The sequence below is a fragment of the Megascapheus bottae genome, chromosome 25 (assembly GCF_031878675.1).
Source record: "Megascapheus bottae isolate mThoBot1 chromosome 25, mThoBot2.hap1, whole genome shotgun sequence".
NCBI lineage: Eukaryota > Metazoa > Chordata > Mammalia > Rodentia > Geomyidae > Megascapheus > Megascapheus bottae.
Window position 1 is genome coordinate 3672907 of NC_143533.1, and position 23438 is coordinate 3696344.

The window sequence follows — 23438 nt, forward strand, 5'->3', positions numbered from 1 at the left end:
ACTTCTGGGATTATTTAGAGATAGGAGTCTCAGGGTGATTCTGTCCTTGCAGAATTGGTGCTCTAAGCCAGGTGCAGTGCTCACGCCTGTCATCCCAGCTACTCAGGAGGCTGAGATCTGAGGATCAAAGTTCAAAGCCAGCCTGGGCACAAAAGGATCTGAGACTCTTATCTCCAATGAACCTCTAGAAAATGGGAAGTGGGGCTTGGCTCAAGAGCTCAGGGACAACACCCAGGCCCAGGGGTAAGGTGGGAGCCGTGAGCTGAAGAGCTCAGGGACAGCGCCGAGGCCAAGTTCAAGCCCCATGACCCACCAAAAAAAAAAATGGTGCTCTACCACTTGAGCCACAGCTCCATTTTAGATTTTCCCCCGCAGTGGTTAGTTGGAGATAAGAGCCTCACAGACATTGGTTGCCCATTGTTGCTGATTTAGAATTCGTGTCTCCAGCGCTGGATCTCCTGAGTGGCTGGGATTATAGGGGTGAATGGAGGGAGAGGGAGGAGAGAACCCGCCCCCCTCACAGCCGCTGTGTGTGTGGTGGAGGGCAGGTGTCTTCCCGTCAACCAGGGGCAGAATCTGCACCTGGAACACAGGAAACCGAGGACAGGAAAGGCACGGCGGAGACTTTCTCTTTTCTTCCAGTTGTTTACCAAGTGAGCCAGGGGGGCGGGCCAGGCTGTGTGAGCGTCCCTGAAACCCCGGCGGCAGAAAAGACACCCCCATCCCACCCCACCCTGCTCGTACCCCTTTCTCCAGGCAGGTCTGCCCTTACAGTCCAGATACAGGTGTGTTTGAACCCTCCCAAGCGCGGTCTTTCCTTGTGTGCACTCATCTGTACCCCAGGAGTTTGGCATAAAATGGGTTGTCAGTGTTTGCCCCCGCCCCCCACAACCACTTGGTGTGTGTCTCCTGGTTTTCTAACTGTCTGACATCGGATCCTTCGTGTACCCCAGGATGAAATGCTCTTGAGAATGTCTTCACCTCCATCCTGAGCTCCCCCGGGAGTGGGGAGTGGGGAGAATCCCCAGTTCCTGTCCCCCACTTTCCAGATTGCCAAAGCGAGGCACCTTGGAGAGGGGACCTGTGACACACCTCGGGGCTCTGGCCCTGTCCTCTGCAGACCCCGACCCGGAGGCTGTACCCAAGGGTCTGGGGGTGGAGGGGGGCTGGGGCTGCCCCCACGAGGTCCCCTTGGCCCCCTCTGTCTCTGAACCGACAGGAGAGGGGGGCTGGACCCCGAGGCCTCCTGTTCCAACACTTTACCACTGCTCAGAGCCTCAGTTTCCGCATCCGGTCACCCTGCTGGCGTCATGGGTCCTTTCTCTGAGGTCTGTGGGTGACAGGTGTCGCCCCAGGGGTCCTAAATGTCACATGGAGGTGACCTTCTGCTAGAGGCTTTCTCACTCACCCCAGAGAAGCTGTGCCCTGGTGGGGCGGAGCGAGGCGGGGCCTGCTCACCACATCCTCCTCCTCCTCCTCCCCTTTCTTCGCCTCCTCCCCCTCTCTCCGTCCCTCCCCCTGCAACTGCCCTCCTAGTGCAGAATGGCAGCAGCTGCTCCGGCAGGCTGTCGGATGTCCCTGCGCCCAGCTGGCTGCCTGCTTCTCCCAGCTCGAGACTGACAGCCACACACGTGCGCGCAGTCTGTCTGTCTGTCTGTCTGTCTGTCTGTGTCTGGTGGGACTGATTTGTTCCTTCCCAGAGCTTCCTGTCTGTCTGTCTTGTGTCTGGCTGTCTATCCGTCTGTCTGTCTGGTCCCCTGTGGCCCCCTGTGTGGGAGCCACCTGCCCAGAAGTACACCCGCCACCCCCTCCTGCTGTGGGTGAGTGTGGTTCCGTGGCTCAGGGGCAGACAGTCCACACTGGCTTCTGTGTTTCCCGGCGAACCCCGCTGAACCCCAGAAGGCCCCCAGATTGCAACAAGCTCTGGAATGGATTCCTGATCAGCAGGTAAAGCCCCCTCCTCGGGGACAGGAGACATGACATCTGGGGACATGGCACGAGGATGCTGAGCCGTCTGTGGCCAGCTCACAGCTGGGGACACTGAGACACAGGAGGCCCGTGGTCACGGCTGGAACGCCTGTGGTGTCTGGCACTGAGTGCCAGCCTCTCCTGTACGTCTGCAGAGTTTGGGGAGCCTGGAGGCCAAAGCGTGGCTTGGATGGGTGGAGGGCAGCAACACGCTTCTGGATGCTTCTGTGTGTGTGCCAGTCCCGGGACTTGAACTCAGGGCCTGGACGCTGTCCCTGAGCTTCTACTCAAGGCTGGCACTCTGCCACTTGAGCCCCAGCCCCGCTTCTGGCTTTATGGTGGGCGGTTCACTGGTGATAAGAATCTCAGGAGCTTAGCAGGGCGCCCTGGCTCACACCTGTAGTCCTAGCTACTCAGGAGGCTGAGATCTGAGGACCAAGGTTCAAAGCCAGCCCGGGCACACAAGAACCTGAGATTCTTATCTCTGAGTAACCTCTAGAAAACGGGGACGTGGGGCTTGGCTGTAGGGTAGGGTGGTAGCCTTGAGCTGAAGAGCCCAGGGACAGCGTCCAGGCTGAGATCAAGTCCCATAAAGTCCCCCCCCCCCTAAAAAAAGAATCTCACGGACTTTCCTGCCCAGACTGGCTTTGAACCTTGACCCTCCGGTCTCAGACTCCTGGGTAGCTGGGACAGCAGGTGTGAGCCACTGGATCTTAGTTTCTCTGTATTGTTTCAAAGATACTGAAGAAGAAGGGTGCTGGGAGAAGGGTGACTTCTCTTAAGAGACCCAAGCAGGGTGCGACAGGGTTGGGGGCCAGCAGGTGACCCCACCATGTGTCGGCTTCCCACAGAGTCGGACAATAAGAGGCAGAGCATGGAGGAGAGGAGGAGGAGGGGAGTGAGCGGAGGACAGAGAAGGGAAAACAGTACACGGGGTGGAGGGGTGCCTTGTTCAAGCCAGTGTTGGGGGGCGTTGGGCAACCCGAGGTGGCAAGGGTCTCTGAGCACATGGAAAGCAGAAGCAGAAGCTTTGCCACCCTAGGCTTCCTTGATTTGCCAAGCCGTAAAATGGGTAGACCCGTGAGCAGGGCGCTGGTAGCACCTTTTTTTTTTTTCCTTTCTCTTTTCTTTTTGTGGTGCCAGTCCTGGGGGCTTGAGCTCAGGACATGGGCTCTCTCCTTGAGGCCCCCCCCCTTTTTTTGGTGCTCTGTCACTTGAACCACAGCTCCACTTTCAGCTTTTTGGTGGTTCATTGGAGCGAAGAGTTCTCTACAGCTTGCAAAACAGCTAGGAAGAGTCCAGGGTCCCTCCAACCCCTCTCCCCCCAAGACACAAATGTCAACTTCCTGCTCTCATGCCAGGGGGACCTCCCGCTGGTCAGACTGAGTTAATTGGGCACCTACTATAGGCCCTGCTCTCCTAAAGCCCTGGGACTCCGCGTGCTCAGACAGCAGAGCTTCTGGAACAAGACCATTTCCCAAGAAGGTGCACTGCTCTGAGGACCTGATGGGAAACTGAGGCTCACCGAGGGTCATGGAGGAGCTTGTGTCTGGGTACCCCACAGTCTCCCTTCCCTCCCTCTTCTCACACACTTCTCCGGGGGCCTAAGAAACCCCCAGGTGCCAGGGCCCCGGGGAAAGGGGACTTTACACCACAGCTCAAATGAGAGCTCTGAGTCAATGTGAAACGCCCTGAGAACAGGCCTGGGGTGTGGGGCCTTGCAGTCCCCCACATACACCCCGGACCACGTGTCCCCCAGATCCAGCCCACCCTGCAGTGCCCCCCCCCCGACCCCCGAAGCGGATCTGATACCCAGCCTGCCCCCAGGGAGGCGAGGCAAAACCTCGTCTCTTGCACGTTGCAGGCTGGTGCCTTCCTGGTTGAAGGACCAAGACAAGGCTCCTGACCTCGCTAAGCCTCTCTGCTTTTTATTTTTGTTGGCTGTGGGACTTGAACTCAGGGCCTGGGCGCTGTCCCTGAGCTCTTCAGCTCAAGGCTCTGGCTCTCTACCGCTTTGAGCCACAGCGCCACTTGTGATTTTCTGGTACTAGATGAGAGTCTCAGCAAGTTCCCTGGCAAAGGCTGGTTTTGAACACCAGTCCTCAGAACCTAGGATTAGGGGTGTAAGCAACCAGGCCCAGCTTGTTTTTTTTTTTTTTCTTCTGATATCCAGTGGGATTGGGGGCAGAGCCGGCCCTGGGCCCCTCCACTGTGCCTGCTGGGAATGGAGGGGTGACCTGGCAGCTGGCCGGTTTGGCCCCTTCTCCCAACCTCAGGGCTTGAGCAGCTGGGATTCAGAGTTTTACCAGCAGCCCTGGGGAGGGGCCCCTGGGGCAGGGACTCCCGGGCCTCTGCCTTCCTGTCCCAGCCAGGCCAATGCTGGCCCCATGACAGAAGCAGCAGCAGAGACAGCAGGGCTGGGCGGGCCCTCTGAGTGACCCAGCACCACCAGCCCCCCCCAACCCCCACCGTACCCCCAGCCCAGAGCCTGCCCAGCTGCCAGACCAGCAATGGGGGACCATTCTCCCTGATCTGAAGGTCCCCCGTCAATCAGGCTCCCTGCCAAGGGCGGGAGAACTTCCTGGAGGCAGGCGGTGATTGACAGGCCAGGCTTGGTGCTCCTGTGGCCCCACTCACTCACTCATTCCCTTACTCACCCATTCATTCACTCATTCATTCATTCATTTACGTACTTATTCACTTATTCATTCACCCACTCGTTTACTTACCCATTTACTTATTCACTGATGTACTCATTTATTCATTTAGTCATCCATCTAGTCATTCACTCATTCACTCCCTCACTCATTCATTCATTCACTTATTCTTTCATGTACTTGCTTGTTCACCCATTCATTTACTCACTCATTTACTTTTTCACTCATTCATCTGGTCATTCATTCACTCCCTCTCTCATTCATTCATTCATTCATTCACTTATTCTTTCATGTACTTGCTCAGTCACCCATTCATTTACTCACGCATTTACTTTTTCACTCATTCATTCATTTACTCATTCATGTAGTCATTCACTCATTCACTGACTCCCTCATTCATTCCCTCCACTTGCTCATTTATTCACTTCCTCATTCATTCACTTCCTCATTCATTCATTCACTCATCCATTCATCTCTCATTCTTCTTCGGTGAAGTGTTGAATACACAGCACACTCTGGACCCAGTTCTGTGCTCTAGTAACAGAACAGGTGAACAGTGCTCTCCAGTATCTGGAACTCATACTCTAGGACAGAGACAGGCAACATGCACAGAGTAGCCCTTGTAGTGAGTGCAGTTGCTATTGAAGAGCTGACCTGCGAGGACCTCAGAGGAGACCACTCACTCCAGACAGAGGATGATGTCTTTGAGAGCCCAGCATGGAGGCTGAAATCTGAGGACGAGAAGGCAAAGAAGCTGAGGAAGGAGATTACAGACAGAAGGAAGGGAATGTGCAAAGGTCCTGTGGTAGGGAAAAGAGATGGAACACGGAACCTTTCATTCTCTCCAACTATATAACTAAAGCCCTCACTGCACTGGGTAGAAGAAAGAAGACGAAGGTTTAGGCTCAGGGTGCCCAGCCACTTGGTGCTTCATCACGCAGGTCATCTCTACAAATAATTAGTGGAGAGTAGCTTCCCTCTCATTTAGTCACTGATGCAACTGTGTTTTGAGTTTCTGAGAAGCTCTGGCCACCCCCCACCCTGCTCTGTGGCAGAGGAGGGACTGACTCAGGCTTTCTGGAGAGGTCAAACATTGACAGACAAGAGGGGATATTTGGACTGGGTTTTGAAGGTTAAGTAGGAGTCTGACAGCCCAGGCCAAGTGGAGAGAGTAGAGGGGTTCAAGCCAGGTGAGCAGGTGTGTGGGACAGCTGCCTGCACCACGGGGAGCCTGGGGTCTCACAGGGCCAGGGAGAGTGATGGGAGGGTGCAGGCTGGGCGGGGGGGGGGTGCAGCTGGGAAGAATAGGAGGAACCAGAGCCCTTGACAAAGGGTTCCCTTTTGGGAAGTCCCAAAATCTTGACAGTTCTTCTGCTGGCGACCCCCGTGGAGAGGGGATGTTTTGTGTCTCCTGACCTTTCACTTTCAACCCCATGTGTCCCCCAGGGTCCCCCCATTCCCAGTGTTGTGTGTGTGCGGGCAGAGAGGCCTCGCTGCCCTTCCTCTTCATACAGCTTGGGGTCTGATTTCTTGGGGTTCACCCCCCTCCACCCCCAGCTCTTGACAGACTGAGGATGTGCTGGGGGGAGGGAGGAGGTCCTCAGGGTGAGGCCGGCAGGCTCACCTCCTTCCCTCCCCCTCCCCCCTCCCCTGCCCCCTCCTCAGGTCTGGATGCAGCATGCCTCCGGGCTGGGGGGTCCCCTTACTCCTGCTGATGCTGCAGAGTGGTGAGTAGCTGTCCCCCTCTTCCCTCCTGCCCCCCCCCAAAGCTGAGCCAGGACTGGGCCAGCTGTGTGGGTCTGGACAGGGCAGCGCCACGCCACACCCAGTGGATTCTGTGGCTTTGTCCTCTGGCCCCGGGGACAGCTCAGTGCTCAGATTTCCTCCACCAGCCACCCATGGCTTCCCGTGCTCCTGGGCTTTGGCCTCTGCCTCCTGGTTCTGAGGAAGTTCTCCCTTTGGTCTGACCTCTCTTCTTCATTATATCCTGTGTTCCTGGAGGATTTTCCACAGCCACTGGGCGGCAGGCAGGCTGGGTCCCCCAGGCCCTCCTGGGAAAGTGGGGAGGAGGCGGGCAGACCCTTGCAGGGCCCAAGATGGCTGCGACAGGGGCTTGCAAGTCCCGGGCAGCGTCCAGGAGGCCCCACTGCAGGCCAGGGCACCCCAGTTGTCCCCAGGGAACTGGGCCCTGCCTTGCTGACTCGGTGCCACCAAGACACTAGAGCTCCACACGTTTCCCTCAGGAGACACGCGGCGCTCCTGGTTTATTTTTCCCTTTCCAAGAGCCAGTGGCACCAGCAGGCTCTCATCTCCCCCACCATGCCGGGGACCCAAACACAGACAGGAGCCACAGACATCCCCCCCCTCCCCCCCGCCCCGAATCCTGACCATGCAGACACTGAGATCTGCAGAGTCCACAGCCAAAAGCAGCCAGGGCAGAAAACTCTGCAAGGATGCTGAACTCCAGTTCACCAGCAAAAAGCCAGGCGCGAGGCGTGGAGAGCCAAGTGAAGGAGAAGAAGAAGGAGGAGGAGGAGGGGGGGGGGGAGGGGGAGGGGGAGGAGGAGAGAAGAAGAAGAAGAAGAAGAAGAAGAAGAAGAAGATGAAGAAGAAAGAGGAGGAGGAGAAGAGGAGGGGGAGAAGAAGAGGAGGAGGAGGAGGAGAAGAAGAGGAGGAGGAGGAGGAGGAGGAGAAGGAGAAGGAGAAGGAGAAGGAGAAGAAGAAGAAGAAGAAGAAGAAGAAGAAGAAGAAGAAGAAGAGAAGGAGGAGGAGGAGGAGGAAGAGGAGGAGGAGGAGGAGGAGAAGAGGAGGAGGAGAAGAAGAGGAGGAGGAGGAGGAGAAGAAGAGGAGGAGGAGGAGGAGGAGGAGAGAAGGAGAAGGAGAAGGAGAAGGAGAAGAAGAAGAAGAAGAAGAAGAAGAAGAAGAAGAAGAAGAAGAAGAAGAAGAAGAAGAGGAGGGAGGAGGAAGAGGAGGAGGAGGAGGAGGAGAAGAGGAGGAGGAGAAGAAGAGGAGGAGGAGGAGGAGAAGAAGAGGAGGAGGAGGAGGAGGAGAAGGAGAAGGAGAAGGAGAAGAAGAAGAAGAAGAAGAAGAAGAAGAAGAAGAAGAAGAAGAAGAAGAAGAAGAAGAAGAAGCAGCAGCAGCAGCAGCAGCAGCAGCAGCCGCCCACTCTGGTATCTCCTCACTGCCTCTCTGACCTTTGGAGACAGGCTCTGCCCATGGCCTTGGGTCTGGTCCCTCCTCCCCCCCAACCTGTCTCATGAGGGGCGGCAGTGAGGACACAGGCCAGCCCTTTGTTCCCCACAAGTGCCTGCTGCCCTCATCTGGCTGCCAGCGGCCTGCCAGGCCCCTCCTGAGCAGACTCACACCCAGCCATGCAAACTGCGGGGGAGCTGAGTGGAGGGGGAAGCCACGATGGCATCAGGGAGAGGGTGCTCTGCCATCCACTAGCAATGTCTGCCACAGCCCCACAGGAGGCCTGGCCAGTGCAGGAATTTCCTGAGAGCCGTGGTCTGTGTCCCTTGATGGCCTCATATTGGGGCTGGCGAGCTGTTGAAACTGAAGACAAAGCCACTGAAAGCGAATCCACTGGAGAAAAAAGGGAACCCGTTTCTAGTAAATGGTGTGTGGGGGAGGTGCTAGCTACATGTGACCCTCACAGAGCCTGCCATGCCAGCCTGGGTCCCCTGTCCTTCACACGACTCTTTATGGGGACCCCTCACGAGTAGGGTTCTGCTGGTGTGGTGAGGGAGGGGGACCTGGAGGCCACATTCAGGGACCCGGGGGTGGGGTACTTGTGTGGGGACAACCTAATTCCTACCGTTTCACAGTAGGAATGACCCCAGGACCTTAATACAAGCAACTCTTGGTGACAAGCCGGGTAACCAGCTGGCTCACGCCTGTCAGCCTAGCTAACTCAGGAGGAGGAGAGCTGAGGACCGTGGTTCAAAGTTAGCCTGGGCAGGAAAGTCCATGAGACTGTCTTCAATTATCCACCCAAAATCAGAAGCGGTGCTGTGGCTCAAAGTGGTAGAGTGCTAGCCTTGAGCTGAAGAGCTCAAGCACAGTGCCCAGGGCCTGAGTTCAAGCTCCAGTACAAGGAAGAAAGAAAGAAAGAAAGAAAGAAAGAAAGAAAGAAAGAAAGAAAGAAAGAAAGAAAGAAAGAAAGAAAGAAAGAAAGAAAGGAAAGAAAGAAAGAAAAGAAAGAAAGAAAAAGAGACCAGAGGCAGCGGTCATGGCTCAACAGCCTCCCTGTAAAGGGCCCCAAATTCACACCAGTCCTGGGACATGACTCCCCCCCCCCAGTCATCCCAGCAACTCCCACCAAAGCCTTTCTCTCCCCACATACCCCCAGGCTGGAGCTGCCCAGATCTTTCCTGCTACACTGACTACCTGTGGACAATCACCTGTGTCCTGGAGACGTGGACCCCCCACCCCCACACTCTCACCCTCACCTGGTAGGTGATCAGGGGCCCCCAAGTCCCTGCCTCACCCTCGGGGGGTGGGGGAGAGTCTGGGGAGCTGGGGAGAGGCTGAGCCGGGCCTCCTGTGCGCTTAGCAGGGGGGTTAGTGAGGTTAAAGTCAGCAGTGTCTGAGCTACTCAGGAGGCTGTGAGAACAGCAGTTGGAAACCAGCCGGGAACTCTTAGCTCCAGTTACCCACGCAAAACCAGAAGTGGAGCTGTGGCTCAAAGTGGTAGAGCGCTAGCCTCGAGCAAAAGAGATCAGGGACAGAGCCCAGGCCCTGAGTTCAAGCTCCAGTACAAGAAAGAAAGAAAGGAAGGAAGAAAGGAAGAAAGAAAGAAAGAAAGGAAGGAAGGAAGGAAGGAAGGAAGCAAAGAAGCAAACAAGCAAGCAGAGGCAGGGGTCATGGCTGAACAGCCCCCTCCTGGGTGGACAGACCTTGCACAGCTCACGCAGCCGGGACAGAGATGCTGATTTCGCCATGTGGGAATGAGAAAAGGAGGTGACAGGGAGGCCTTAAAATCCCAGGCTGTGGCCCGGGTACGGCGTGTTCAGGTGGTGATTAGCACAGCGCAGGCTGGAAGTCAAAACAAAAATGTATTTATTCAGCATTCGTTTCTTTTCCCCCCCTTCTTTGTGAGAAGCTTGAACTGTGTCCCTAAGTGTTTGTGCTCAACGCTAGGTGCTCTACCATTGGAGTCACAGCTCCACTTTGGGCTGCGTGTGTGTGTGTGTGTGTGTGTGTGTGTGTGTGTGTGTGTGTGTGTGTGTAAGTGAAGATGAAAATCTCACAGACTTCCCCTGCCCAGGCTTCTGACTTCCAACCTCAGATCTCAGCCTCCTGGGTAGCTAGGATTCTAGACGTGAGCCCCCAGTGCCAGGCTGTCAGTAGAAATTTCCATTCCAGTAAATGTGGCAGGGAACTGAGGTCCCCTTTCCATGCCCCCACCCCCATCCATCCATCCATCCATCCAGATCCCAAGAGTGGCTAAATACCTGGTAAATTCCTGCCCATACCTCCAAGCCCCTTGCTTCTGCCCAACCTCAGTTTGAAAAGTCATTTGTCGCCAACCCCATCCTACCAGCTTCCCTGCTGTGTCCTGGACCCTCAGTTCTCCTGGGAATTCAGCACTGGACAGGATGGGGAAGGGGACGGGGGAGGCCTGTCCTCCTGTCTTGTGGATTTCTTAGAACCACAGGCTTGGACTAGACAAGAATGGCCCAACTGTGAATGCTGAGAGGCTGAGAGACGCTTTGAGGGGGGAAGGAGAGGCAGGGAGGTGCTGGTCCCCGTATGCAAGAAGCGTTTGGCAGTAGTAGGCCCCCCATGACCCAGTGCTGCAGGGGTGGGGGTGCCATCCCAGGAAAGGGTGCATCCGGGCCCATCACTTCCTCCAGCCCCCCTCCCCCCACCCCACGCCTCCACCAGTGACTGTCACTCCCTCTCCAAGGCAAGATCAGTATGGAGAGCTGGAGGACGAGGGTGAAGCCACCTCCTGCAACCTCCACAGGACCAGCCACAACTCCACACACGCCTGGTACACCTGCCACATGAATACCTACCGCCTCCTGGGTGACGACATCTTTAGTGTCAATGTGACTGACCCGTCAGGCAGCTCGCAGGAGTGTGGCAGCTTTGTCCTGGCTGAGAGCAGTGAGTACCCTGCACCCCACGGGCTGAGAGGAGCCAGGTGCCCCCCCTTCCCAGTCCTTAATGATCTGAGTGTGTGTGTGTGTGTGTGTGTGTGCACTACTTCTTACTCAAGTGTGAAGTGTTGCTACTGGATTTGGACACAGAGGGTGGAAATGCCCGTGTGAGGCCCTGACTTGCAGGGATGGATTTTGAGGCTTGGGCTCCTGGGAATTTTAGGCCCTTATGACAGCTGACAGCCGGGGTGACCTGGGGCAGGGAGGCCTGGACCCAAGGTCACTTCATGGGTGGCCGGGGGGGGGGGGGGGGGGGGGGGGGGTTGGAGGAGGAGGGGCGCTGCTTCAGGTCACCAGCCACTCTCACCACAGTCAAGCCGGCCCCCCCTTACAACGTGACGGTGGCTGTGGCCCCCTCGGGACTCTGCAACGTCTCCTGGAGCTCGGATTACGACGACTCGGCCTTCCACCCGCTGCGGCACCGCCTGCAGTACCAGCTGCAGTACCAAGAGCAAGCCGGCCCCTGGGCCCTGGTGAGGGGACACGGGGCGTGGCTATCCGTGGGGGCGTGGCCGGGCAGTAGGCGGGGCCCAGGTGGTAGTGGGCGTGGCTCACACAGCAGGGCGTGGCGCTGGTGTCGGTGGGCGTGGCCCACGAGGGAGGGGCGTGGCTCACCGCGTAGGGCTTATGCTGTAGGGGCCTGGTACAGGCGGTTGTGGGCGTGTCCTACATGGCAGGGGCGGGGCTCCAGCACGAGGGGCGTGGCTCACGAGGTACGGGGCGTGGCTCCAGTGATCATTGTGCTTGCCTGCCTAGTGAGTGGGAGAACCTAAGTTCAACTCTAGGAAAAACAAAACCGCGTAGGTTCGGGGTTATTTCAAATATGGAGAAAAAGGACTGTGTCCTTGGTGTGAGGGTCCAGGCTGGAAGGTTCCAGGGTGCCCCACTGTGTGGAAGGCCCAAGGGAAGGTGACTTCCGTGTTGAGATGCTTCCCAGGAAGGGGAGGCTCAGAGGTCGCCTTGGAAAACGTCCACCATTAAGGCCGGAAACGTGCAGGGCCACAGATGGCAGTGTGTCCGTGGACACTGTCCTCAGCTGTGGCAGAATCCTCATGTCCACTGCCGAGGGTGTGATCAGTCCCCACCCGGGCGGGGAGTGGACAAGCTGTGTCTAAGAAAGCCAGGCAGAGCCCGGAGAAGGCAGTGGAGGCTGCAGAGGGATGCCCAGTGGTGATCTGGGTGGCCTCTGACCAGGGCGTCCCCTCCATCTGTGCTGGCAGAGTCCGGTGACCAGGCTAATCTCTGTGGACTCACGCAGCGTGTCCTTGCTTCCCGGGGATTTCCGCAGAGGCTCAAGCTACCAGCTACAGGTGCGGGCGGCACCCCAGCCTGGCCTCTTCCAGGGCACCTGGAGTGAGTGGAGCCACCCAGTCATCTTCGAGACCCCATCTGAAGGTAGGTGTGAAGCCAAAGAGGGTGGCCCCCAAACTTCCAGCACCCTGCACCCCCAAGATCTCCAGGTGTATCTGGTCGTCATTTCTGGTGCCTGGCTCCCCAGGACATCTCACCTGAGTGCCTGCTCTGCCTGGTGCTGGCACAAACACCACCACTGCCTCTACTTTGTAGAGGAACTGAGAGAGGATGCCACTGGCCTGGGACAGTCAGAGTCCCCTAACTGGGACAAAATACCCAGGAACAGCCAACTTAATGAAGGAGAGGTTTATCTTGGCTTGTGGTTTCCATCTGTGGACGCTGGGCCCTGTAAGCTTTGGGGCCTGTGGCAGCCCAGGACCTCTTGGGGGAACACAGGGCAGAGTCTGTTGCTCACAGGGTGGACAGGATGAAAGAGAAAGAAGCAGGGTGTCCACATCCCCTCTGAGGACACGCCCCCTCCCAAAGGCCTCACCTCCTCCCGCCAAGCCCCGCCTCCTAGAGACTCCACCAATAGCGTCACAGGCTAGGACCAGCAGACCCACCGTGTTTCTTGCAGGGTCTGAGGCAGCCTGGGAACCTTTGCTGCTGCTGTTCCTGGTGGTCTTGGCCCCCGGCTTTGTCTTCCTGGGCCTGAAGACCCACCTGCTGTGGAGGTAAGGCTGCGGCCCAGCGGGGAGCCCAGGGGGTCTGGGGGGGCCTAGCAGCCAGGCCCCAGCCAGGGTAGTGATGGCGGCGGAACTTGCAAACCCCAGGCACAGAGTAGTCAAGGAACTTACCCAAAAGTCACAGTGGCAACGTGCAGCCCAAAACTCATGCTCTTTACACCCATCCCATCAGCTAGGGCTGGCCAGTGAATCTGAGCACTGCCAGGTGGGGTGGGATGATGCAATTGTCCCCTTCCTATTACACCTTGCTGTAATCAGAGGGCTGGCATGTATGGGGTTTCCTCACCATTGAAAGGACACAAATTAGAAATACAGGGAGCTGGGAGTTTGGCCTAGTGGTAGAGTGTTTGCCTAGCATGCATGAAGCCCTGGGTTCGATTCCTCGGTACCACATACACAGAAAAAGCCAGAAGTGGTGCTATGGCTCAAGTGGTAGAGTGCTAGCCTGCAAAAGCTCAAGGACAGTGCCCAGGCCCTGAGTTCAAGCCCCAGGACTGGTTAAAAACAAAACAACAAAAAGAAATTCAGAGTGCCCACCCTGGCTGAGGTTGCCAAGCTTGAGTGCTACACTGGGCACTTACCATTCCTCCCACTCCTCACCACTGCCAAGGCAGATGGGCAGAGCGCCTGAGGATTGCCAGGCACAGGTGCCCAGGTAGAGTCTGTGCAGGTGCAGGTACAGGTGCTAGGTGCTAAGTCCTTACCCCCAACCCACTCACATGGGACAGCCAGCTCTGCCCACTCCTCCTGTGGTCAAGGAAATGGAGGCTCAGAAGGAGCAGTGTTTGCCGGGACTTCACGAGCGGCTCCCATTTAACAGATGTGGAAACTGAGGCCCAGGGAGGGAGAGGAGGCATTGAGTGTCCTTCCGGACAAAGGTGGGAAGTGCCAGGCTGCCCCGTGGGGCTCCCCTGACCTCTGTCCTCTGTCCCCTCAGGCTGTGGAAGAGACTGTGGGCGCCGGTACCCAGCCCTAAGTACTTCTTCCAGCCCCTGTATGATGGCCACAGCGGGGACTTCAAGGTGAGCCCACACCCCCCGTCAGCCCTCGGTATCTTTAGTCCCCTTGGGGAATCCTGTCCCTTCCCACCCCCAAAGTTCCACTTCTGCTTTGTGAGCCCAGCCCAGCCTCAGTTTCCCCAGATGCAGAGTGAGTTGTTTGTGATATGGGGACTTGGCCAGACATTTCCTCCCCCTCCACCCCCCTCCCCTGCCCCCAGTGCACGTGCAGCTCCCGCCCACAGCTGCCCGCCCGCCAGGGGCCCCGGGGGAGGATGTGGTGAGGATGTGTAGAGCTCTAGGTCCTGCCTGCCACTTCTCAGGATTGCATGGGGCACTGCACCCCTCCCTCCGCCCCCCCCCACCACCCTGGGGTAGCCTAGGCTTAGGGAAGGGCATTCATCTCATAGACACAGAGGGCTGGGAGCCAACGCAAGGCCACACGGCTAAGGTGTGAGTTCAAATCAGGAGTAGTGTCCCACACGTGGTCGAAAGTTTTCCAGTGCAGGTTGGCCCAGCGCGGGGAGGGACTGTTCTTTGGAGTGCTAGGTGGAACCCCAAGTGAGGGAGCTCACAGCTCAGTGTCACCCCAAGTCTGCTGTGGGTCGCTCAGTTCTCAGTTCATAGACATTAATTGTGCACTTACTGTTTGCTGGGCTCGGGGGAACAACAGCTAGGCCTTGGCTATGTGGCATTGATCCTAAGCTTGGCTTTCCTGCCCAGGCTGGCTTTGAACCTCCATGCTCAGATCCCATTCTCTTGAGTTCTGCCTTGCTCCTTCTCTCTGGCTGCCTCTGTGTCCCTGTGTCCCCATCCATGTCCGTGACTCTATCTTCGTTTCTCCCTTCCAGAAATGGGTTGGGGCCTCCTTCACTGCCTCCAGCCTGGAGCTGGGGTCGGGGGGCCCAGCGGCCCCCTCGGTGCTGCAGGTTCAGGACAGAGGCCTGTCCCAGAGTCCCACCAAGACGCTGCTGCCAGGAATGGCTGAGCTGCTGGAGTGTGACGGGTGCCCGGAGGTGGGCATGGCTGGCAGTCCAGGGGGCGAGAATGTGGAGCGGCCGTATGGCCTGGTGTCCATCGACACGGTGACGGTGATGGATGTGGACGGCCCACACCCCTGGCCTTGTGGGGAAGATGAGGGCTACCCGGCTCTGAACCTGGACGCCGGGCCTGGCCCACAGGACCTGCTCCTGGGCAGGGGGGCCACGTCCCTGCCCTGTGGCCCTGGGTTGGGCGACCTGTGTGGGCTGAAAGCGTCCCTCCGAGAGGAGGGCTGGGCCACGGGGCCCTGGCCAGCCGGGGCCTCCGACAGCGAGGCGGGGTCCCCCCCGGCCGGCCTGGACATGGATACCTTCGACAGTGGCTTCGCAGGTTCTGACTGCGGCAGCCCCGTGGAGTGTGACTTCGTGGGTGTCCGGGATGAAGCGCCCCCCAGGTGCTACCTCCGCCAATGGGTGATCGGGGAACCCCCACCGGCAGGCCTGGAGCCCCAGGCCACCTAGCCACGCTGTCCTCAAGAGCTGGCCATGTCACCAGGCCACCGCTGGTGTGTCTGTGTGTGCACACGCATGTGCGCATGTGACCAGGGGACCCCAGGAGCAGGGACGGGTCCTCTGCCACCCTGTGTCTGCCTGTAAGCACCAAATGTATTCTGGGGACCAGACCACAGGTCCTTTGCATGTCCCAGCTGTGAGGCTGGGGCAGACTGTTGTCTACAGGGCATGCCCTGGACGGGTGCCCAGCCCAGCTCCCTAAGTTCTACCCCAGGGAGGGATGGGGGAGTAGAAGCCCACAGTGACAGTTTAGGAGACTGGGAGACATAGGTCTAATACCAGCTCTGAGGCCTTCTGACTGTGCATGCCTGGACTAAGTCATTTACCTTCTCAGTGCTGTCATTTGAACACGGGGTGGGGGGGGGGCTCATAGCCAGCCCTGGGGAATTTGGGGAGCTCCCACCGCCTGCACAGTGGTCCACAGCTGGCCCTTCAGGGGTCTCAACTTCCGGCCCGTCTGAGATTTGCTAAGATGGTGCCCAGGTTTGAGGAAGCCGCCCCCACAGTCTGGGCACCTGTGGGAGCTCTGGGGGGGTTCCCATCTTACAGTCACTCAGCCTCCCCTCCCAGGGCTCCCCCACACCCCAGCCATTCAAAAATCTCCTTGAGGACCACGAGTGTGCACCAGTGGTAGAGGGCTTGCTTAGCATGCATGAAGCCCTGAGTTCGATTCCTTGGTACCACATACACAGAAGAAGCTGGAAGTGGTGCTGTGGCTCAAGTGGTAGAGTGCTAGCCTTAAGCAAAAAGTATCCAAGGGCCAAGCCCGGTGGCTTAGATCTGTAATCCTAGCTACTCAGGAGGCTGAGATCCGAGGATCACAGTTCAAAACCAGCCTGGGCACTAAAGACTGTGAGACTCTTATTAACCACTAGAAAACCAGAAGTGGGGCTGTGGTTCCTCAGGGACAGCACCTACAACTAGAGTTCCAACTCCACGACTGAGGGGGGGGACAGTGCCTAAGCCTCGAGCTCAAACCCCAGGATCGGAACCCCGCCCCCAAATCCCCTTGGGCACCAAGAACGAGCTGCCGGCACAGGGGAGATGGTTTGTCACATGGAGGAGTGGGAGCACTGAGGATAAGGGTGTCTGTCCCTCCTGTACTGGCGGGCAGAGGTGGGATTTTAAGCCCTTCTCCACGCTTGGAGGCCCCTGGCAGACGTTTGGTGCAGATACTCTGCCAGCTCCTCCCTTGCCTCGTCATGCTGGTGCTGGGACTTGAACCTGGGGGCCTCACACACTCTCATTTGCCCGATTTCCCCTGAAGGCTCTACCTGAGCCGCAGCTCCACTTGTGGCTTTGGGGGATGGCAGACAAGGCTCGCGGATTTTCCTGTCCAGGCTGGCTCCAGGTTTCCTTCGTCAGATGTCAGCCTCCTGAGTAGCTAGGGTGCCGGGTGGGAGGCACTGGTACCAGGTTTATCTTAAAATGTTATTGTTGCTGCGGGGCTTGAACTGTTTGACTCTTTCTGGGACTTTGTTCTTTTGGGGACTTGAACTGGGAGCCTGGGCGTTATCTCTGAGCTCATAAGCTCAAGGCTGACTTTCCTGCCTAGCCTAGCTTTGAACCACCGTCCTCAGAGCTCAGCCTCCTGAGGGCCTGAGGTGACAGGTATCAGCCACCCCCGCCACCTGTTTTCGCTTTCATTTTTAACAAAAGCACGAGGCCCAACTTTAGGTGCAGCTTGGCTTTTCCCACGAGGAGCGGGGCGGGGCGGGGGTGGGGGCGGGCTGGTGGGGAAGTCCCTGGAAGTGGGAGCAGGGGTAGTATGGGAGCCACCGTAGGGTTTGGAATGTTCTAGAACACTGGTGGTTTTCACAGGGGGTGCAGGTATTCATGGGAAGCTCAGCTACCCTCCCCCACCCCGGGGCAGGTGTGCTGTGGTTTTCATCCAGTCACCCTCACCACTGGAGTGCACTCTCCAGGGAACCCACCTGCCTGTGCAGGGCTCAGCGTGGCCCGGGGGCCTGGTAAAGGGTACAGAGACCAAGGCTGAGCCGGGCTGGAGGAGAGGAGGGGCAGGCTGGGAGAAGGCGTGCAGGAAGGGGACTTGAGGGAGGCAGGGATGGGGGGATGGATGGAGGCTGTTGGTGGTTCATGAGGCCTGGGGCAGAGGAGCAGCTTTGCCATGACAGCTTTGCCTACAGCCTGGCACCTAGTAGGCCCTCAATAAAGCCTAGTTTGTAGCCTTGGCTCACATCTGCTGCATCTATTTCTTCCAAGGATAGCTTCTGTCAACTTAATGAGCCCCGACCTGCCAAGGGAGCTGAGTACATAGTGGGGCCCAGCTTTGCTTGCACCCTAATTCCCAACTGCAGCACCCTCCAGGGTCCCTCTGCTCTTCCTCAAAGACTGACTACACTCCATGATACCTGCGGTGATGTCTGTGCCTGTCCTGGTGGAACAGCCAAGCACCCGGCAGCAAGGGCGCTGTGCTGCCCCCTGCTGCCCAGCCCGGGGACTGCAGGCAGGGAGCAGCTGGGCTGGCGGGAGGCTGCGTTTGGGCTCTCACGTGGTGGGCTGCCACTTCCTGCCAGTGGGCACTGGGGCCGCCCACTCAGGGTAGTTCCGGGCCCCAGGGTCACCTGGAGAAGTGGGAAGCTGGGCCGGTGGGGAGGCGCAGCAGACAGGACAGGACCAGGGGCTCCCGGAGGGCACTCCCTTCCACGAGGGGTACCCCTGGGTGGGGGTCAGCTGGGGCTGGAAGTTGGGAGGGAAGTGAGGGGGCCCCAAGCCCGTGAGAGACGAAGGGATGCTCTGTGGAGTGCTGGAGCCGGCTCCACCGATGGGGCATTTGGGGGATCTGTGTCCGGAGGGCCAGCAGCGAGTAGAGGGGAAGGCTCACCCACAGTGGTATCTCAGCTGGGCACAGGTGGCCCACGCCTGCAGTCCCAGCCACTCAGGAGGCTGAGGATCTGGGTTCAACGGCAGCCTGGGCGGGCAGACCCTCACCCAAAAGCCAGAAATGGAGCTGGGGCTCGAGTGGCAGGGCCTCGAGTGAAAAAGCTAGGGAGCAGCAGCGCCAGGCCCTGGTGCAGGCACGTACACACACGGGTGCGTGCACACATGTGTACACACACACGTACACACGTGCACGGGGCCCGTGGTCAGGAGAGGAGCCCTCTGTCCAGAGGGCAAGTCCCCTGTTACTAGAACTTTCCACTTTTCAAAAGAGAGGAATCTGATTTCTTTTTCAAAATGTAAAAACTCTTTTAACATGTTGGTAATGAACTAAAAACTTAACATGAGCAGAAGAGAACCCCAGGAGAACAAGGGGTCCGCAGGCCTGGAGGCAGCGTGCCTGGGCTGGCGGTGGCGGTGGGGGAGTGGGGGTTGGTCGGGTGCTGTGTCCACCACTGTGACACGGAGGCACCCACCCCAGGCAGTGCCCTCCAGACCCGTGGGGGCCAACGATGGCCAGGAAATACACTAAATGTCTTTGACTTCACTTGAATTAAAAATAAATACAAACATGCTAGGGGACTAATCTCTAAACAAGGAAGGGACAAACTAAGCCAAATACACCCCGGTCCATCCAAGCTTCCCCCCTGGTCGCAGGGGGAGGGCAGCTGCCCCGCGGGCCCCATCACGACCCGTCCCCACGAGGCCCTTCCTCTTGGTGGCCCGGGGGCAGCAGGCCGTGGGGGCTGGAGTCCGTGCGCTGGGCACACTCTGCAGCCGGTGGGTTGGCAGCGGGGGCCGTCACCCCGTGCTCAGGGCCCCCACCGGGGCTCCCACGCTCACCCAAGCCGGGGCGTCCGAGCACCGTGTGGCCCGTTCCGGAGCTGTCTCACGGTCCTAAAAGTGGCTCCACTTGTTCCAGTTGATGTCGTGGGGGAACACGCGGCCCAGCCGGAGGGTGCAGTCCACCGTGGGCTCATAGAAGGCCATGCAGCCGTCCCCCGGCCCAGGGGCCGCCTCCGCTGCCGGCCGCGAGAAGAGGGACACGGGCGGCGGCTTTCTCAGCACCCGCTTGCGCACGCAGCCCAGGGCCTCCAGGCTCTGGAGGAGAGGACGGGTCAGCCCGGCTCCGCGTGGGGCCCCCTCCCCCCCCGCATCTCCCCGCCCGGGCGCCCACCTGCAGCAGCTCCAGCACGGCGACGGGCTGCAGCACGCCCTCGTAGTACTCCAGGAGGCCGCTCTCGGCGATGCCCGGCCGGCTCATGACGTGGTACAGCATGGCCTCCATCATGCCCTTACACACGGGCACGTTCAGGTGGCCGTCCACGCTGCGCCACGGGCGGCTGACGAAACAGATGTTCTCGTGCCTCCTGCGGGACAGGGGGGCTCGGGGAGGCTCTCGCTAAGCCTGGGGCAGTGGAGGCCCAGGGGTGCCCCCCACCACGAGGGCTCTGCGTGGGAGAGGGTGAGGACGAGCCCTCTGCGTGGTGCGCATGCGCCCAGGGACCCCCTGACCGCGGGCCCCTGAAGGAGTCCCCACCTACCTTTCCTGGGTGGCTGGGGAGGGGCCCGCGGCCATGCAGCTCTTGGTGGGCCCTGAGGGGAGGAAGGGTGGGAGCGGTAAGAGGGCGGAAGGCTGTCCATTGCCGTCCACCTCTGCTGGAGAAGCAGCCACCCGAAGGGCCCTGCACTCCAGCAGCCCAGCCCAGGGCAGTGCCAGGGCACATGCGGTGGGCAGGGGGGGGGGCTCCACCCCACGGCCCTTCTACCAGGGGGATGTGAACCCTCATCTGCCACCCAGAAGCTGGGCCACAAGGCAGAGGTGAGACGTGTCCAGGGAAAAGAGTGGCTTCTCTGGTGGGGACGTAACAGGGAAGTCCTGGCTGCCAGGTGTTGAGTGGGGCCGGGGCCAGTGGGGTGCCCTGGTCAGTACCTCTGGGGTCTGCAGCATCCTCTGGAGAGTGGACCTGACAGCTCAGCTGCTCAGGGCCTGGGACGCAGGGGGTGCCGGCAGCTTCCTGGCCCTCCTGCCCGGGGCCCCCCACTCCCGTGTTTTCAGGAGTTGAGGCCAGTCGCACGTCCTGGAGCGTGGGCCGCTTGGCAGGGGGGCTCAGGCTGTCTTCAGCACCAGGGTCACTGCTCTGGCTGGCCAACTGGGCACGCCGCTTGCCACTCAGGGGGCTGAGCGCGGGGTCTGGGCCTTCGGGGCACCGGGGTGGGGTGTGCTTCCTCGGCGTGGCTGGCTCCTCCTCCATTCTGGGTCGCACGGAGTGCAGCAGCCAGGGGTCAGCGTGGGCCGTGGCCACCAGGCGGACTGTGTTCCCGCCTACCTCCAGCACCTGCTGCTGCTCCAGGAGCTCCTAGGAGAGCAGGACGTGGAGGTGTGTATGCGTGCGGGGGGGTCACTGGCAGGACCCACGCGTCTCCCCCCATGGGACCTACCCCAAACACCATGCCCCTCTGGACCTAGCACTGGTTATGCTCTGTCCAGGAGCTGCTGGACGTGGCGGGGGAGGAGAGGGACAGGCCAGCCCAGGTCCAGGGACCACATGCTTGGCCATTCTTTGGGCTCTAGGGTCACTGGGATGGAGGAGCAGGTGGTGAGGCGGTATCCAGCAGGTGGGGGCTGGGGGGGCGGGCCGGGTAGCAGTGGGGCTCTAGGGAAAGCTGGCACGTGGGGGAGACACTCTCCTTTTTCTACCAGGCTCACCTGCAGCACGGCCTACCTGGACGTAGTCTGAGAACGTCTTGGTGCGCTGGCCACCGGTCCTCTCCAAGGCTGCGAAGCTCCGGCTCAGCTTCTCCCTGTCCACCCCAAAGGCGCCCGCGGCGGCCACCGAGCTGCGGACCTCCAGGGCGGCGCACACGTCTTCCGAGCTGTACCCCGCCAGTGCCATCTGGTGGGCAAAGTCCTCCACGCTGGAGGCCTGGTCGGGCGGGCAGGCCAGCCGGGTGAAGGTGTCGGGGAGGCAGGAGATGCCCTCGGGGAGCTCTTCCAGAGGAGTGCCTGCCAGGGCATTCACAGGGAGGATAAGGGAACCAGCCTGGGGAGCCCTCGCTTCCCAGCCCAGCCATGCCCGCACACGGGGTGCACTGGACCCCTTGCTCCTCACACCTCTGCAGGGCAGAGGCTGGCACGGGGATCGTCAGGCTCTGCTCTGAACGGGAGACCCGGACAATTCCTATCACATTTTTGCTGGGTCCAAACTCCAGACAATGCATAGAATTTTTTTTTTGGTCAGTCGTGGGGCTTGAACTCAGGACAGGAGTGCTGTCCTTGAGTGTATTTGATCAAGGCTAGTGCCACTTCTGGTTTTCTGGTGGTTATCTGGAGGCGAGAGTCTCTTGGGACTTCCCTGCCTGGGCTGGCTGTGAACTGAGATCCTCAGACCTCAGCCTCCTGAGTAGCCAGGACTCCAGCAAATGCAGAATTCTGATTTCGGGAGCACATGCTCAGCCTGCATCACACAGGCATGAGCGCCGGCCAGCCAGGGGGAAGGATGAGCAGGGGAAAGGAGTGGGGACAGGCCTCAAACAGGGTTAAATAAGCAGTGTTTCCAGGGCAACCCGAGCTGAGTGTAAAGGAGGGAGGGAGGTTGTGAACGTGCGGTGCTTTCATCCCTCAGCCAGGCGCCCAGGACCAGTGCCAGCCAAACTAGGAAAGCGTCAAACTAAGGGTTTGGAGGAGACCCCCCGCCCCCAAGCTAAAGTGGGCCCAGTACTGCCCCCCGAGGGAGCTGGGGCTGTGTGTGGCTGGCCTGTGGGCTGGAGGTGACTCACCGAGGGGCCCGAGGTGGCTGGGAGCTGGGGAGCTGCGGAGCTGCATCTTCACCTGGCATGAGTTGACCACCACGCTGTCGTTGGGGTTGAGGTTGCGTGTGCTGACGTTGCCGGGCGCGCAGTAGCCCCGCATCAGCAGGTACTTGGTGTGCGAGGCCTGCTGGGCCTTCACCTCCACGCCCTGGCGCTTGGCTCCCGAGCCTTCGTCTAAGTCTTCCTCTTCATCCTCATCTTCATCCAAGCCCCCGTCCTTCCCCAGGCTGGCAGAGGAGGAGGAGAGCTTGCTGGCTGGACTCAGGGGTCCCCTCCCTGCCCTTCCCATGGCCCCGGCCTGGCTTTCTAGGTGGCCTTCGAGGGCCTGTCAGCCCTGTACTCCTAGTTCTTCCAAGGGGCCCCCAGCTCCTTCAGCACAGACCCAGATGCCAAGCAGTAAAACCTGGCATGTGTGCAGAATGAAGAACGGCTGCTGGAGGGGTGAACAGCACAGCAACGAGAGGAAAGGAACAAAGCTAGGGTGCCGGGTCACAGGACCGGGTCATAGGACCCAAACTCAAACGCAGTGGCCACGCCGGGCCCCGGCTCACCTCTTCATGTCCTCGCTCTCCGTCATGGAGCTATCCACCACCACGATCTGCTCCGGGATCCGGACATCCACAGAAATGAGGCCCAGGGAGAAGAGGATAAGGGTTGTCACGCAGTGGCCTCCGGGGCCGTCCAGAGCGAAGGGCACCACGTGGTGGACGGAGTCACTGCTGTCCTGGTCTCTGAAGGCAAAGTAGTCAGGCTGGTCCAGCTTGCCGGCAGCCAGGATCCGGCGGAAGAAATGGAAGGACTCGGTGCACAGTGTGCCGGGGAAGCGCCACGTGAAGAGCCTGCAGGGGGACAGGAGGACGGTGGGCAGGCTCTCCTCTTCCTCTGGTCACAAGCATCCCCCACTGTGGCCATTCAAGGGCGCACCCCACCCTCTGACCTCGGCCCAGGAGGAACTTTGGCCCAAAGCCCAGAAATGGGCTCGAGGTCAGACAGCCCTGCTGCACTTGATCTTGTGTCTGACTCTTTACCCACGACTATTTCCAGGAAGGCAAATAGGCCAGGAGGCTGGACAGAGCCAAGGGGAGGGGGAGGGACTGCCCGCCAGTGCTTGCGTGCGGCTGGGCCGGCCCGAGGCTGGTGGGACTCGTGGGGGGGGGGGCAGCCCGTTCCTTTGTTCCAGGGAGTTTGGAGGGCCCTGCTCTGGGTGGCCGAGGATGACAAGGACAGCCAGGACACCTGCTGCTGCCCCCATGGGCCACGGCACGAGCGTCCTCAGAAAGGAGCTCGGAGCTCAACCCCAGCCCTGCGAGGGCCGGGCCAGGCAACAACGCGCCCCGACCTG

The 23438-nt window shown here is 59.4% G+C and overlaps 2 protein-coding genes across 3 annotated transcripts in view; one reads left to right on the top strand and one right to left on the bottom strand.

The window, feature by feature from the left end:
- The first annotated feature begins 1530 nt into the window (after positions 1–1530).
- Positions 1531–16826, top strand: Il21r (interleukin 21 receptor). 2 transcript variants are annotated; one of them, XM_090357879.1, is made up of 9 exons: positions 1531–1947; positions 6291–6352; positions 8977–9079; positions 10537–10739; positions 11105–11265; positions 12013–12187; positions 12723–12819; positions 13769–13853; positions 14681–16826. In XM_090357879.1, exons 2-9 carry the CDS (start codon positions 6304–6306, stop codon positions 15329–15331), a joined length of 1524 nt encoding a protein of 507 aa, XP_090214005.1. In that variant the 5' UTR covers positions 1531–1947; positions 6291–6303; the 3' UTR covers positions 15332–16826. The 2 variants fall into 2 exon arrangements, with proteins under 2 accessions (XP_090214005.1, XP_090214004.1); XM_090357878.1 differs by lacking the exons at positions 1531–1947; positions 6291–6352 and having other exon boundaries at positions 8835–9079.
- A 2102-nt stretch (positions 16827–18928) lies between these two features.
- Gtf3c1 (general transcription factor IIIC subunit 1) overlaps positions 18929–23438 on the bottom strand; it is a 43813-nt gene continuing 39303 nt past the window's right edge. Inside the window, exons 31-37 of the mRNA XM_090357880.1 lie at positions 22648–22935; positions 22064–22323; positions 21010–21290; positions 20217–20643; positions 19828–19879; positions 19461–19653; positions 18929–19384 (exon numbers count right to left, since the gene is read on the bottom strand). Of these exons, the coding sequence (XP_090214006.1) occupies positions 19181–19384; positions 19461–19653; positions 19828–19879; positions 20217–20643; positions 21010–21290; positions 22064–22323; positions 22648–22935 (1705 nt within the window). The 3' untranslated portion in view covers positions 18929–19180. The remainder of the gene's footprint in view (positions 19385–19460; positions 19654–19827; positions 19880–20216; positions 20644–21009; positions 21291–22063; positions 22324–22647; positions 22936–23438) is intronic.

What these genes read in the sequence shown, in the direction of transcription:
- Il21r (XM_090357878.1), top strand. Translation starts at nt 8,910, where the DNA reads ATGACTCCCCCCCCCCAGTCATCCCAGCAACTCCCACCAAAGCCTTTC. An exon ending in AAGCCGGCCCCTGGGCCCTG is followed by an intron (nt 11,266 to 12,012) that starts GTGAGGGGACAC and finishes CTGTGCTGGCAG; the next exon opens with AGTCCGGTGACCAGGCTAAT. An exon ending in CTTCGAGACCCCATCTGAAG is followed by an intron (nt 12,188 to 12,722) that starts GTAGGTGTGAAG and finishes TGTTTCTTGCAG; the next exon opens with GGTCTGAGGCAGCCTGGGAA.